The 16,124-nt window shown below is 39.5% G+C and overlaps 1 protein-coding gene across 4 annotated transcripts in view; it reads right to left on the bottom strand.

Annotated features, from left to right (window-relative positions):
• DENND5B (DENN domain containing 5B) overlaps positions 1–16,124 on the bottom strand; it is a 159,238-nt gene that overhangs the window by 33,008 nt on the left and 110,106 nt on the right. For all 4 annotated transcript variants that reach the window (XM_060776781.2, XM_060776783.2, XM_060776782.2 and 1 more), the window contains 3 exons: positions 14,592–14,823; positions 13,973–14,123; positions 5,970–6,063 (listed from right to left, as the gene is read on the bottom strand). In XM_060776781.2, the coding sequence (XP_060632764.2) occupies positions 5,970–6,063; positions 13,973–14,123; positions 14,592–14,823 (477 nt within the window). The remainder of the gene's footprint in view (positions 1–5,969; positions 6,064–13,972; positions 14,124–14,591; positions 14,824–16,124) is intronic.

The following is a 16,124-nucleotide window of genomic DNA, read 5'->3' as shown; positions in this document are numbered from 1 at the left end:
TGAAGAATACAAGGCAAGGCTCCAACCCCTCATATTTAATAGCAATATATTTATTTATTATTTAAAACATTTATATTCCGCCTTTCTCACTACTTTTCACATACTTTCAAGAACAGAATGATGATGATGGATCTACAATCAATCAACTGGATTTTTAGCAAATTAGATTTTATATAGTACAGAAGCAGAATCAATAATGATATAAATGTATACATTATTTATAGATCATTTGATCTAATAGCCCACTGGACATATTGTTATACATTTAAAAGGTAACAAATGCCATATGTTATCAAAGCTATACAGACAAATGCAGGACTTATCCCACCCTTCCCCAAACTGCAGGCTGCAATGGGTGCTAAGTTCAGTACAGGCAACACAGCGTGAAAAATGTTCTACTTCAGAAAAATTAAAAAGAAAACAAAAAGAAGCAAAGCAACTTTAACAGCTATGAAAAAGCATAGTAATTTGTTTCTGTCTTTAAAGGAGAGGTAATGAAAAGGAGCGGAAAATAATAAAGGCAAGATGAAATCTAACAACAACTCATGCAGAAATTTCCAAGTTTCAGTTTTCAGTGATGACAGTACCTAGAAAAGCATTTTCCTCGTTGTAAAGGCTAAATAGCATATCTTTCTCTGTACCACCACCTAGAATAGGATCATTTCTAAACATTTTGTTGCTGTAAAATGAGTAGCCATTATCTCACTTCTGCCAATTTCAGCGTACCCTAAACCACTCAAGTCTTATCATCTCCTGAGACAGAAATGTCTTAAACCTGTTTTCCCTCTTTCCAACACATGTTATGTGTCATCAAAGGCTTTCATGAGTTGCTGTGAGTTTTCAGGCTGTATGGCCATGTTCCAGAAGCATTCTCTCCTGATTTTTGCCCACATCTATGGCAGGCATCCTCAGAGATTGTGAGGTCAGTTGGAAACTAGGCAAGTGAGGTTTATATATCTCTAAAATCTCCAGGGTGGGGGAAAGAACTCTTGTCTGCTTGTGGCAAGTGTGAATGTTGCAATTAGTCACCTTGATTAACATTTAATGGCCTTGTAGATTCAAAGCCTGTCTGACTGCTGCCTGGGGATCCTTTGTTAGGAGGTGTTAGCTAGCCCTGATTGATTCTTGTCTGGAATTCCCCTGTTTTTTTTAGTGCTGCTCTTTATTTACTGATTTTAGAGGTTTTTAATACTGGTAGACAGATTTTGTTCATGATAAACAGCCATGATAAATTAAACAATTAGCAATTGGCTGCCCTTTTGCAACTGTCTACATCTGCTACCTGAAGAAGATGATAGGAATGACCCTGCCATAAAACTGAGTTGAAAAATAAAGACGAGGTTCCCTTACTTTTCTGAGCACTTTAATTTCTAAGAGAGAGATATTTGCAAATCAGAAGTACCGTATATGCTAGAACTTTGATTTGGAGCTCTAAGGGCAGAACAAAATACTGTAAATAACAGTGGACTATAAACCTTTTGCCATTAATATGTAGGGAAATGTACTCTTTATCTCCATGCTATGACATTTTAGGTTTCCCTGGTACCAACAGTCAATGATGTAGCAAGTGAGTAGGAAACAATCATGTCATAGCTATTATATGTTTGGGAGGGAAATGTAATTTGGAACCTATTTTCAGTACTAGTCCCTTACTGACTATAACTTTCCTCAACTCGTAGCATGCTGAGTCAAAGGTGCACAACTCTTTTATTGTCAAATATAACTTCCACAGACAATTTAAGTGTGCACCCCAGGGGTTTCTCTTATGCTTCTCAAAAAGACCAATGCCTAAGGTTCAGTGGAAGTAAACACTGCATGCCAAGGACAGCATCTCCTTGGAAAGTAATGGAAGGAAGTAAAATAACAGTTGTCTTCCTAAGAAAATGACATGTTGGGGATTAATTCTCGGAAGGAGTTCACTTGTTACATCTCTTGGTCACAGGAGATTTTTATTCATTCTCTTAATAAGGGTGTCACTTTAAAAAAAGAGTCAGAAAAATGATATTTTATGTTGGAAATTGAAACCTTCCAAGCCTTCACTAACTGTTTGTTAGTTAATTAACCTGTATTCTATCTGTGCATTGATTTTCCAGTTTGGCTGACCTCTTTGATGAGGGAAGAGTTATACATGTGGTTATACTGAGCATGTGCAAACTCAGGACTCCATTTTTTTGTAGTATGCTTTTGAACTTCATTGAAGGTGGATGTCTTCTTATGGACTTCAATGAAATAAGCTTGGTTTTAGACCTCTTTGGAGGTTGATGTGTATGCTCATGCGCTTGAGTGAGTACAGATATGCTTAAAGACACTGAAAAGACTATGTGCCTGTGTACTTAATATATACAAGTTTGTTAGTTAATAAGATACGTTATTTTTCAAAGAAGACTACTTTGTTTTGTCTCTTGAGCGCGTGTTTTTAAGGGAGTGTATATCTTTTTGGGTAACAGCAGTTACTACTGCAAATTCTACTTCAACCAACCATCCTCTGCTGGTCCTCCGCCATTAACTCCACTGGACCGGCCATGTGGTCCAAACGCCCAATCACCATCTCCCAAAGCAGTTACTCTACTCTGAACTCAAGAACAGAAAACGTAACATTGGTGAACAGGAAAAGAGATTTAAAGATGGGCTCAAAGCCAACCTTAAAAACTGTGTCATAGACACCGAGAACTAAGGAGCCCTGGTCCTTGAGTGCTCCAGCTGGAGATCAGCTGTGACCAGCAGTGCTGTAGCATTTGAAGAGGCACGAATGGAGGGCGAAAGAGAGAAACGTGCCAAGAGGAAGGCGCGTCAAGCCAACCCCAACTGGAACCAACTTCCACGTGGAAACGGATGCCCTCACTGCAGGAGAACATGCGGGTCAAGAATATGGCTCCACAGTCACCTACGTACCCACTGCCAGGACACCACACTTGGAGGACAATCTTACTTGGACAACGATGGATCACTTAAGTAATATTTTTGTAGTGGTCTGTTTTTATCCTTTGCCATTAAAAGACATGGTTCCTCAGTTTAACAGCTGAGCTACCTGTGTGCTATTACATTGATGTTTTATGAATATCACTAGTCTTAAGGGTTGACTTCTAACAAGGTCATGCCATTCTTGACTTGTGGTTTTCAGGTGGTCTCTATGTTCATGGAGATTTTGCCAAACTGAGGTGGCATCATTTTTAGCTTTGCAATAAGATTATGGTGCACTGGAATTTCCAGTAGATTATGGACTTTCCAATATTTTAGACATTTTCACTGTCCACTGATGCACATGTCCAGTGTGCTGGATTTCAAAGCAAATGCTCAGCTCTGGTTTTAAATAAATGTGAAGCACAATCACCATGTCGATCAGGCGGGTGATGAGTAATACTTCTTTTCAAAAGACTTTTGTTAAATTGAATTAACAGGGAGCTCTTATGGGTTTACTACAATCTCTTCAAACTTTTAAGAATCCGCAGAAACTGTGTCTGGTCCATGACTCAGATCCAGGATATTACAGAGACCTAAATTCAGAATCCTTTGTCCTCAGAAGATAAATTGGCGCTCTCCTTACATTTTACCTTTCGGTTTAGTCGGTCTTTTGAAATTTCAGTTGTGCTTCGTTTGAGTTACATTTTTATTTATTTTGTTATTTCATCGTATTTTTTCATTTACTTTTAACTGTTATTATCCACTCCAAATAGTATGTAAACACTTTAAAAAGCAGGATATAGTCCACAAACAATTATAAACAAACTCATCGACACATTCTTGCCATTTCCTTTTTACAAAAGCCCTCCTCCATGTTTTCTTTTCCCTGAAAGCATTCTGCTACAGACTAGGAGAACAAGCTAGCAAACCAGAGAAACACTTCAAAAGTTTTGAAATTCCACCCCTTTGAGAGCAATTATTATTGTCCTATGAGACCGAGCCCAAATGGGGGCCAGCCAGGCAACACTTCAGGCTAGAAAAAGAGGGCTGCTCTTCCACATAATTTGAAGCAGTTTGAAAGGGGAATGTGGGTCATATCACGCTTACTCCTTTGGTAAATAAGATTCGTATATATATATATTAATATTATTGTTTGCATTGGCAATTGGTCGGTGCTGGGAGATGAATGCAAGTGCTTCTGAGGTCCTTTTCCCCACTGATAGGGGAGCCACAACTCTGAGGGTCGGGACCCCTGGGGGGGGGTTGCAAGGGGATGTCAGAGGGGTCACCATGGGGGTTCTGTGTGGGAAGTTTGGCCCAATTCTATCATTGATGGGGTTCAGAATGCTCTTTGATTGTAGGTAAACTATAAATCCCTGCAACAACAACTCCCAAATGTCAAGGTCTATTTTCCTCAAACTCCACCAGTGTTTACATTTGGGCATATTGAGTATTCGTACCAAGTTTGATCAAGATCCATCAGAGTCCACAGTGCTCTCTGGATGTAGGTGAACTACAACTCCTAAACTCAAGGTCAATGTCCACCAAACCCTCCCAGTATTGTGTGTTGGTCATGGAAGTTTTGTGTGCCAAGTTTGGTTCAATTCCATCGTTGCTGGAGTTCAAAATGCTCTTTGATTGTCCATGAACTTTAAATCCCAGCAACTACTACTTCCAAATGACAAAATCAATCCCCTCTCCCGAAACCCCACCAGTATTCCAATTCGGGTGTATCAGGAATTTGTGCCAAATTTGGTCCAGTGAATGAAAATCTATCCTGCATATCAGATATTTACATTACGATTCATAACAGTACCAACATTGGGTTGTTGTAGGTTTTTTCGGGCTATATGACCATGGTCTAGAGGCATTTTCTCCTGACGTTTCGCCTGCAAGCATCCTCAGAGGTAGTGAGGTCTGTTGGAACTAGGAAAAAGGGTTTTTATATCTGTGGAATGACCAGGGTGAGACAAAGGACTCTTGTCTGCTGGAGCTAGGTGTGAATGTTTCAACTGATCATCTTGATTAGCATTTGATTGCCTGACAGTGCCTGGAGCAAACTTTTGTTGAGAGGTGATTAGATGTCCTTGTTTGTTTCCTCTCTGTTGTTGTGCTGTTGTAATTTTAGAGTTTTTTAATACTGGTAGCCAGATTTTGTTCATTTTCATGGTTTCCTCCTTTCTGTTGAAATTGTCCACATGCTTGTGTATTTCAATGGCTTCTCTGTGTAGTCTGACATGGTTGTGAGAGTGGTCCAGCATTTCTGTGTTCTCAGATAAAATGCTGTGTCCAGGCGAAACGGCAGGAGAGAATGCCTCTAGAACATGGCCATATAGCCCGAAAAAACCTACAACAACCCAGTGATTCTGGCCATGAAAGCCTTCAACAGTACATAGTACCAACATTACAGTTACGAAGCAGCAATGAATATAATTTTATGGTTGGGGGTCACCACAACATGAGAAACTGTATTAAGGGGTCACAGCATTAGGAAGGTTGAGAGTCACTGCTATAAGATGTTGCCTTGAGAGTTAAAGTAGAGTACAGTGCTATAATTGGGTAGTGTGAGAGCTAGTTGTAGGGCAATGAATTCCGCTCCTTTATTTTATAGTTGGTAGACTGACATGTGGCAGCCTGCCTCCTTCAAGGCTGTAAACAAAATTTAGTACCTCTACAAAGGTGATGAGAGAAAAAGAGGGGGAAGAAAAAGAAAGAAAGCCTCTCTCATATCACTTTCAATTTCCTTACTTTTCCCAACACATATATAAAACACTTTTCAATTGAAATATCACATTTAAATTCCTCTGTTCTTCCTCTGATGTCCCATTACATCACTAATCATGTCAATATTTAGGTCAAGTTTCTATATGGCTATTTAGAGCATTTTTGGAAAACAAAGCATGGGTTCGACATTTTGCATTGTCTATGTACAAACCCTCTCTTGCTCAGTATTAAATGATCGAAATATGGTAATGTGAAAACATCGAAACAACTCAGTAACTTGTGATTTTGTAAAATCTTCACAAACACAACTGGCCCAGCCGCCTACTGTAAAACACAGTACTTACCTCTCTTAAATCATTGTCCAAACCAATGTGTTCTGAATGTTGTCGGATGCGATCTTTCCGGCGTTGTGCTGTAGCGCTACGACTCACCCACCGACTAAGGTTATTTGATAGATGGAAAGAGAGTGGGGAAACTGTATTAGAAATTTCAGTTGAACAATCATTTGGACCAAAAAAAGTTTTACCATTGTTATCACACATTTTTACAAGCCTCACTTCTCTGCAAAGTGCTACAAAGGTCTCATATTTTTAGTTCCCCCAAAGTTGCCCCCGGTAGCACAATGGGTTAAACCCTTGTGCTGGCAGGACTGAAGACTGACAGGTCGGAGGTTCGAATCTGGGGAGAGAATGGATGAGCTCCCTCTGTCAGCTCCAGCTCCCCATCCCGGACATGAGAGAAGCTTCCCCTAAGGATGGTAAAACATCAAAACATCCGGGAGTCCCCTGGGCAACGTCCTTGCAGACGGCCAATTTTCTCACACCAGAAGGAACCTGCAGTTTCTCGAGTCACTTCTGACATGAAAAAATAAAGTTCCACCTAGAGTATGCACAGTGAATCACTGGGACTCATCATTCAACCATCCGTCTTCTCAGGCTGGAACTATCAACATAATTTGGGCCATTACGACACATTAAAATCTTGTCAAGATGAAATAGTGGAGTGAAGACAGCATATCATTAATACATTTTGAGTTACTCTTTTCTGGCTAATATAAACACAGAAGTGGAAGCAACCTCAAAGTTCAAATTAGTCCCAAATTAACATATTAATATCCTTGATAAGTACCGTATATTCCGGCATATAAGACGACTGAGTGTATGAGATGACCCCCAACTTTTCCAGTTAAAATATAGAGTTTGGGATATGCTCTCAGTATAAGACTACCCCTCTTTCAACGCACACCAAATATTTTTTTAAAAGCATCAGATTTGATTTCAATATGGTAATTTTCCTATTACTGTACCTCCTTCTCTGCCTCTCAGATCTTGCACCTGCGCACCTGCACCGCTTCACTGCAGTCTTCAGGAGCGAGATCTGAGAGGCAGGGGAGGAGGTATGGTAATAGGATACAAGGGCAGGCCAGACAGGTAAAAGAGGGGTGTTTTTCTGGGCCCAGAGCCACTCTCTCTCTTTTTTCCATACCCTGGGCACCCTGGACACCTGCAGCTTGCTCCGCCCTTCACTTACATCTTCCCGGTGAGGCGCCCCTTCACCCCACCATCGGGACCGCATTAAGTCCACGAATCCTGATGAATGGATTTTCTTCTACTGTACTTGTACAGCGTTGCTCTTAATGCTTTCATACAGTCACTGCATATGGCAGGGATGCGGCCACTGCCATTTTTGAGTTCCAGCCACAATATGCAGCAACCACAGATTCTCCAATCCAGATTGGAAGTTTCAGCACCCGCTCTATAAGATGACTCCCGCGTATATGACTACTCCCACGTATAAGACTACTCGTGTGTATATGACTATTCCCGCGTATAAGACAACCCCTGACTTTTGAGAAGATTTTCTTGGGTTAAAAAGTAGTCTTATATACCAGAATATACGGTAGTAAACCAAGGACTGTTTATGCTATCAAATTGCTTGCCCTAATGTTTAAATCGTGTTAACACAGCAGGTTAACCACCAGCTATAGTAAATCTTGCTAATCGAAAGGTTGAGAGTTTGAACCCTGGGTTGGAATGAGCTCCTGGCCTTTAGCCCAGCTTCTGCTTACCTAGCGGTTCAAAAGCAAAATATGAATAGATAAATAGGTTCTGCTTAAAGCTGTGAGGTATTTAAGGAACCCCTAAGAAAATGCCAGAAAATGCCGGCAATTCGATCAAGGAGGAAGTTTATGAACAAAGCTCTTCGGAAGGGGAGATGGAGCGACAGCACTCCCTCTTGGCCGGAACCAAGCACAAGCCTCCAAGATGCCGAATATGGGGAAAGCCTATATATACTTTTATCTATATACACTTGTCTGTCTTGTCAATGTATAAACAGCATTGAATGTTTGCTGTATATATGTTCTGTGATCCGCCCTGAACCCCCTTCAGGGTGAGAAGGGCAGAATATAAATACTGTAAATAAAATTAATGGATAAATAAACATTTGATGGCTGAGTCTTAGAGAGACAGATCCACGCAGAATTGCATTTGGAAGTGATCTGATGAGACAGCATGCTTGGCAGATGGCTCATGAAGGCTTCTTCTCCATCCTTATCTCTCAGGGTTTTAAAATGAAAACTTTTATTTTTAAACATTTAAGCCATATTGGAGGCAATAATGGTAAGATTATATGTTTCAGATCAACGAACAAAAAATGTGGCCTATCTATGAACAGGGCAGCCATAAATACAATTTAGACTTATGTAAAAAAAACAAAACCCCAAAACATTAAGAACTCTAAGTAAGGTAAAGATTTCCCCTGACATTAAGTCTAGTCGTCTAGGTAAAGGTAAAGGTTTTCCCTGACATTAAGTCCAGTCACGAAGTTTAGTTTCACAACCCTGCACTTCTTTATGAGCTCCTTCCAAATAATTTGCTCCTATTCTTATCTCATTTGAGTTTTTAACATTTTATCCTGTATATGTGGCCCACCCATTGTCTCTGCGACTGTGTTTATTGTAATGTTATTTTGTTATTGTATTCATATTTTTTGGGGTTTTTTTTCCTTATGTAATTTTGATGCTGTTGCTTGTTGCTTATGTTTTGGTTTTATTTTTGCTGTAATATGTTGTCCGGGCTTGGCCCCATGTAAGCTGCTCCGAGTCCCCGTTGGAGAGATGGTGGCGGGGTATGAATAATGATGATGATGATGATGATGATTATGTCTGATTCTGGGCGCTGGTGCTCATCTCCATTTCTAAGTCGAAGATCCAGCATTGTCTGTAGACACCTCCAAGGTCATGTGGCCAGCATGACTGCATTGAGCACCGTTACCTTCCCGCCGGAGGGGTACCTATTGATCTACTCACATTTGTATGTTTTCGAACTGCTAGGTTGGCAAAAAATGGGGCTAACAGCAAGAGCTCACTCTGCTCCCGGATTCGAACTGCCGACCTTTCGGTCAGCAAAGTTCAGCAGCTCAGCAGTTTAACCCACTGCACCCAATTACTATCAAATGGGCTTGGTTCTTAGTGGAGGACTTCCTCTGTCTCCTAAATGCATATCACCCAAATTAAATGATCCAGAGTTTGAAAGGCCAACCATCTAGAAAAAGTTTTGTTCTGAATCTTTTCTCCAAGGGAGCAACTAAGATCACAACTCCAAGTTTAGCTCTTGTGCCGGCTGGGCCACATGAGCTTTGAGCTTTCCCTCAGGCGTTCTGGAAGAGCTTCTATATTTAATTCTGTTCCCCAAAGCTAAAGTCAGTACCTTGGAAAAGTTTAATGTTCTTCATGAATGTTACAAGTGCTGGTGCTTTGAACTGGTTACAGATGTCTGGAGGGATGAACCGAGTTTCCCCCTTCTGGGAGAGCTAATCAAAACTATCAAAGCCTAATCAGGGAACATTGCCCAAACGGATTCTTTTAAGATTAAGAAAAGCAAGAACCTCTTCCAGCATATCCACTTCTTACTTCATTTATGCAAACGTAGGCTGTAAAGAGCAAAGTCTATGACCTACTCAGAACATGGAAAAGTTATTTTGGAATACAACTCCCCAAAGCCCCCAGACAACATGATGGACTTCTGGTAATTACAATAAAAAAGGGAGAAAATGGCCAAATTTTGGTGTTATCTGCAAATCTTTTTTATCTAGTACACAGCTTTCCACTGTAGTCCCAAAGTTGCAACCATACAAACATTTTACTTTTATTGCCTTGTTTTGTTTCACTGTCTCTTACAAATTTTTGCTATAAAGAGCAATTTGTGATGGCTAATATAAACATGCTTATCAGCAAGTAAGTCTCTAGTACAGTGGTTTTCAAATTGTGGGTCCCCAGATGTTTTGGCCTTCAACTCTCAGAAATCCCAACAGCTTGTAAACTGGCTGGGATTTCTGGGAATTGTAGGCCAAAACATCTGGGGACCCATAGGTTGAGAACCACTGCTCTAGTACATTGAGCCTGATACTGAAATTATTCAAACCTACTCCTGAATAAACAATCACAGGATTACAGTGGGGATTTAGTTCCAGTAGTTCATGTGAATACGAAAAAACAAGGATTCTCACAGTCATACTATCAAATGGTAGTGATATCAATGTGTGCATTTCAACGTATCTGTATTCACATTGCTGCCATTTAGTAATAGTGGGTATGATGATCATGGGTAGCCCTGCTCTCAGTCCCACCCCCATCTCAAGTGAGGTTGGTGGGAATGAGAGAGAGAGGGCCTTCTCCGTGATTGCCCCCCACCTCTGGAACTCCCTCTCTAAAGAAATACTGATGGCCCCCTCCCTCCTCTCATTCAAAGAATAACTTTGCTCATTAGCATATGGAGAGGAGGAGGATTAGACAATGAGAGATCACTACCGAACCTCTGGTCAAGAACAATGGTTGCATTCGGGTTCTGTTAGTCCATGTTGGCCCAGTTGTCGCCACTGGCCTCACAATTCAACCTATATGACTTTGTGAATTTTGGTTGGCTCCTGTAAATTAATGTAGATGTTTTTATTTTTTGGGTTTTATGTCTTTATACAATGTTTTTGATTACATTTTGTTTAATTTATTGATGTTAGATTCTAATGTTGGCTGCCGATTAGCTTCCAAGCACAATTCAAAGTGCTGGTTTTGACCTATAAAGCCCTAAATGGCTGTGGCTCAGCTCACCTGTCCTATGAACCATCAAGGACCTTAAAATCACATGGGGAGGCTCTGCTCTTGGTTCCGCCACCATTGCAGTCGTGTTTGGTGGAGAGGAGAGACAGGGCCTTATCCGTGGTGGCCCCCCGGCTGTGGAACTTCCTCCCTAAGGAGGTTAGATCTGCCCCCTCCCTCCTGACTTTTCACAAGAAACTTAAATCCATCTATTCTACATGAAACACTGTAGAATAGATGGATTTTATTGGTGAAATTGAGATTTTATGGACCGTAATTTGTACTGATTTGGAGGATGTCTTAAACCTGGCGAACTGTTTTTAATGTATATTTATAATCATTTTATGTAATTGTGTATTTTATTGCTGTTTTTATATTGTATTGGCATCGAATTGTTGTCTGCTGGTAGCTGCCCTGGTCGGGATATAAATGTTCGAGATATAAATGTTCTAAATAAATATTGTTTTCATATGTGGGGTTACTCTGGATTATTTGTTGGCACTTTTTTGTTTTATTGAGGCATTGAACACTTTCCTTTTTGTATGCTAGAATTTATTATTATTATTATTATTATTATTATTATTATTATTATTTGAAATACAATAAGATTAGTACACAGTAAACAAGACCATTCTGCTAGCTGTTGTATTGGATCACACGTCGGACACTTCCCAAGTTTCTAGGACTGTGTGATGTATCAGTGAATAATGCATGTGGACCCCAGTAGGGTGGCCTTTTGCAGCTGACAGATGGTAATTTTGTCAGCGCCGATTGTGTTTAAGTGCAGACCAAGGTCTTTAGGCACTGCACCCAGTGTGCCGATCACCACTGGCACCACCTTTACTGGCTTGTGCCAGAGTTTTGCAGATCCATCTTTAAATCCTTGTATCATGTCAGCTTTTGCAGTTGTTTTTCTTCAACCCTGCTGTCACCTGGGATCGCAACATTGACGATCCACCATACATGTTTTTTTAACACGATTGTGAGGTTAGGAGTATTGTGCTCCAAAACCCTTGTCAGTATGAATTCAGAAGTCCCGGAGAAGTTTGATGTGTTCATTTTCTGTAATTTTTTCAGGCTTGTGGTCCCACCAGTTCTTTCTTGCAGGAAAATGGTATTTGTGGCACAAGTTCCAATGAATCATCTATTATTATAAATATTATTATTATTATTATTATTATTATTATTATTATTATATAGCTAAATTTGCTGATCTGAAGTACCAAATCCGGAAGGCCTAGACTATTAAGCTGTGAAGCAATGCAATTACTGGATAGTTTAAAGTGAATTGTTTATATCTGTTCTTTATTCGTCTTGGGTTCTCAAAGCCACAGGTGTGTTAAAATCATAATCAAAAAGATTATAGACTGATAGTTATCACAAAAACTTCAATTACTTTTCCTGCAATAGGCTTGCTCCGATTAAATTCTACTGACACTGGAATTTTCATGTTGTCTTTGTAACATTTCAGTTGCCCTCTTTGCAGTCTGAAGCAAAGCGCCGCACCAGACTGCCTGACACCATTCTGTCTAAAGACATAATACACTGTGCTTTCACTCTTTGCTGGATTTCCCACTGTTAGACTAAAGAAAGGAAGAAAACACGACCACATTATCAGTCTGCTTTTCTTACAGTGACTGGGACCAGACCTTGGCCATTCAACTGAAAAACAACATATTTTGAAGCAAATTTTCTACTTGCTCCCTTTCTCCCATCTTCCTCACTGAAATAACAGATTACATCTTCGTGATGTGAGAGCATGACCACATTACTACATTACCAAGGATCTGTGCACAGGAGGTGTACCAACTCAAATGCCAATGATATTCCAAAATAACATAAACAGACCTACTTAGATAGTTCAACTTTTTTTTCCAATGAAAGTTGGAAAGTGATTAGTTTCCATCGCTGCTGGGATACTCCAAGGGTGGCAAACTTCCTTTTAACTAACCATGGGAAGCTCATGTAATTTTTTAAAAGCAGGGGCAAGGGATCTTTGACCTCCAGATATGTTGGCCAACAATTTGGCCTACAATTTCATAGTCTTAACTGCAAATATGAAGTACTCAATTACACAATTTAAATGCCAGAGCTACAATAAAGGAATTGTCAGTGCTATAATATCAAAACAAGCATTTGCTATAATATCAAAACAAGTGCTATAATATCAAAACAAGCACAAAACAAGCATTTGCACAGTTAAAGCTTGTGTGCCAGCGGCACCTGTACCTTGGGAAGTCTGACTTGGCCACGGTAGTCCACATTCTGGTTACATCCTGTATAGACTACTGCAATGCGCTCTACGCGGGGTTGCCTTTGAAGACTGTCCGGAAGCTTCAACTGGTCCAACGGACGGCAGCTAAGTTGCTAACAGGAGCGGCTCTCAGAGAGCATACAACCCCTCTTTTGCGCCAGCTCCATTGGCTGCTGGTTTGCTACCGGGAACAAGTCAAAGTGTTGGCTTTGGCCTATAAAGCCCTAAATGGTTCTGGCCCAACTTACCTGTCTGAAGATTGTCTGGGGAGGCCCTGCTCTCGGTCGCACCTTTGTCCCAAGTATTTATTTACTACATTTGTATACCACCCATCTCAGCCCAGGGATGACTCTGAGCGGGGACGAAAGATGGGGCCTTCTCAGCGGTGGCCCCTTGCTATGGGATATCAGATCAGCTTCTTTCCTTTTGACATTTCGAAAAAACCCAGATATGGCTTTTCGAGCAAGCGTTTGCAAATACAGAGTAGCTGACATAGGAAAATGGAACAACTATACGATGGGACTGGACAATGTTTTTTAATAAGGATTCATTAATGACTTATGTTTTATTGCTGTTGTTATGATTTTGCTTATGTCAAGGTTTTAAAATTGTACTTATACTTTTGTGGCATTGAATTTTGCCTTGTAAACCGCCTCGGGTCGTCTGAGGGCAGAGAAGGGCGGTATATAAATACAGTAAATAAATAAATATATGCATTAGCTGAAGCTGAATCCAGGGAGCAGGGTGAGCTCCCACTGTTAGCCCCAGCTTCTGCCAACTTAGCAGTACGAAAACATGCAAATGTGAGTAGATCAATAGGTACCGCTCAGGTGGGAAGGTAGTGGTGTTCCATGCAGTCATGCTGGCCACATGACCTTGGAGGTGTCTATGGACAACACCGCTCTTCAGCTTAGAAATGGAGATGAGCACCCCCCCCCCCAGAGTTGGACACAACTAGACTTACTGCATAAAGACATGATGTACCTGTGTAAACTTACTTGTTATTGGTAGGTCCAGCTGCCAACACATCTGATTGAAGCTTGGGGAAGAAACCTTGCTCATATTTGCCTTGACCTATCTTCATATCAAGCAGGTGCGGATGAATTGCAGTGTGATCTATCTTTGACAGACGGTGTTCAATAGCTTGAGCTGGGAATAGTAATTGAAACACAACATTACTTGAGTCTGGGGATCTCTCTATTGCAGTGAGGAACTATTTTTAGAGCAGGTCCATTTGGAGAATTCTTGTGTCATTTCACAGAATATTTAGCATATCTTCGAGGATACATTGTGTTTTGAAAGAATGAGCTGAACTGCCAAGTTAGATTTTGTGAACAATTATATTAGTGCAATCTCAGAATATTTAAAAATAGTTAGGTTATCTTATATTTCATTTTTATATTGTATTAACAGTTGCTTCTGTCATGAAATCAAAGGCAGGATATACATCAAAATAAATAAATATGAGAAATTATAATTTAAATAGACTAAAAGGCAATTCTCAAGTATATACATTTATCTGTATACACACACACACACACACACATATATATATAATCTTCTTCTACTTATTTTTACATTGGACGTCACTCTGAAAGCTCATCCGTCTGTCCATACCTGCTTCTTTCAAGGTGCTGCACTTCTGATATGTCGATGTTCTTAATGCAGGCGCCCTGACATTATACATTCTGATCTTCTCTATTCTTGAGTCAAACACTCTGAGAAAAGGATCTTTTTCTTCCCACTGGGACATAATTTTATTGTCGATGAATGTTGCAAACATTTGGGTTTCAATGAAATGTGAGAGGAATGGAAGATATGGCTCAGGCTGATCAGACAGAAATGAAGCCTAGAGAAGAAGGGAAGAATGAGACAACTTGAAAACAACACTGTTAACCTCACACAACATACCGTACTTTTGAGCAATTTTTTTTTTTCATGTCAGGAGCAACTTGCGAAACTGCAAGTTGCTTCTGGTGTGAGAGAATTGGCCATCTGCAAGGACGTTGCCCAGGGGACGCCTGGATGTTTTTGATGTTTTACCATTCAGATGAGTTAGCAAATGTCCCTTTCCAGGATTAATAATCAGAGGTACATTTTCTCAATAAAGGAGTTATATATTTCTTGTGAAAAAGCCATGTATGTTCAGATGTTTTCAGGAAGAGTTCCAACCCTACTTTTCCAAGGGGGAAACAAAGGTTTTATACGCAGCTTTTAACACGTATTTATGTGCATTCCTCCCAATGCAGGTATTACTCTATACAAGTTTCCAAATTTTGCAAGCAATTATGTTAATGCCATGCATGCACCCTTGAACATTATTTTCACAGAGTAATTTTAATGTACTTTCCTCTAATTTACATACTTTATATTCACTGGAAAATTATAAACTTTGTAAGATAAGTAGATTCATGTACTGATTCAAAACTGTTAAAATGCAAAGCAAATTAATTTCTTCCTTAAGTGAGCAATTCCGCTCCAGATCAAAAAATATTTTCCTCCTCAAATGTCCTTAAGTGCCCATTTTTGCCACATTTTGATCTTCATGCCTTTTGGTGAAACATGAAGTGAAAAGAATACCGTATATACTCGAGTATAAGGTGAGTTTTTCAGCCCTTTTTTTAGGCTGAAAAAGTCTCCCTTGGCTTATACTCGAGTCAAAGTTATTTATTATTTAACTCTGTTGTTATTATTACTTTTTATACATTTATTATTTAACTCTATTTACTATTATTATTATTATTATTACATTTACATTATTTTACTCTATTATTTTATTATTTATTATTTTACTCGGTTTATTATTATATTTATTTTGCTCAATTTATTATTATTATTACATTTATTACTTTATTATTATTTCTACATTTATTATTTTATTCTCTTTTTATTAGTACATTTATTATTTTACTCTATTATTATTAGAAGGATACGTAAGCACATTTCTATTAAAGAAGCTTAGAATAATGGTGTAATCAGAGTTGGAGAGTCTTATCTGAAATTACAATTCTATGTAAATATTCAAAAAGATTTTACCTATTGGTGCCTCAATGTAATTTTATTGGTATCTATTTTTATTTTTGGAATTTACCAGTAGCTCCCACCCTTGGCTTATACTCGATTCAATGCATTTTCCAAGGGTTTTTTGTA

This window comes from Anolis sagrei, chromosome 5 (genome assembly GCF_037176765.1).
Source record: "Anolis sagrei isolate rAnoSag1 chromosome 5, rAnoSag1.mat, whole genome shotgun sequence".
NCBI lineage: Eukaryota > Metazoa > Chordata > Lepidosauria > Squamata > Dactyloidae > Anolis > Anolis sagrei.
The sequence above is the reverse complement of the archived record's forward strand: the minus strand, read 5'-3'. Positions and strand labels throughout refer to the sequence as shown.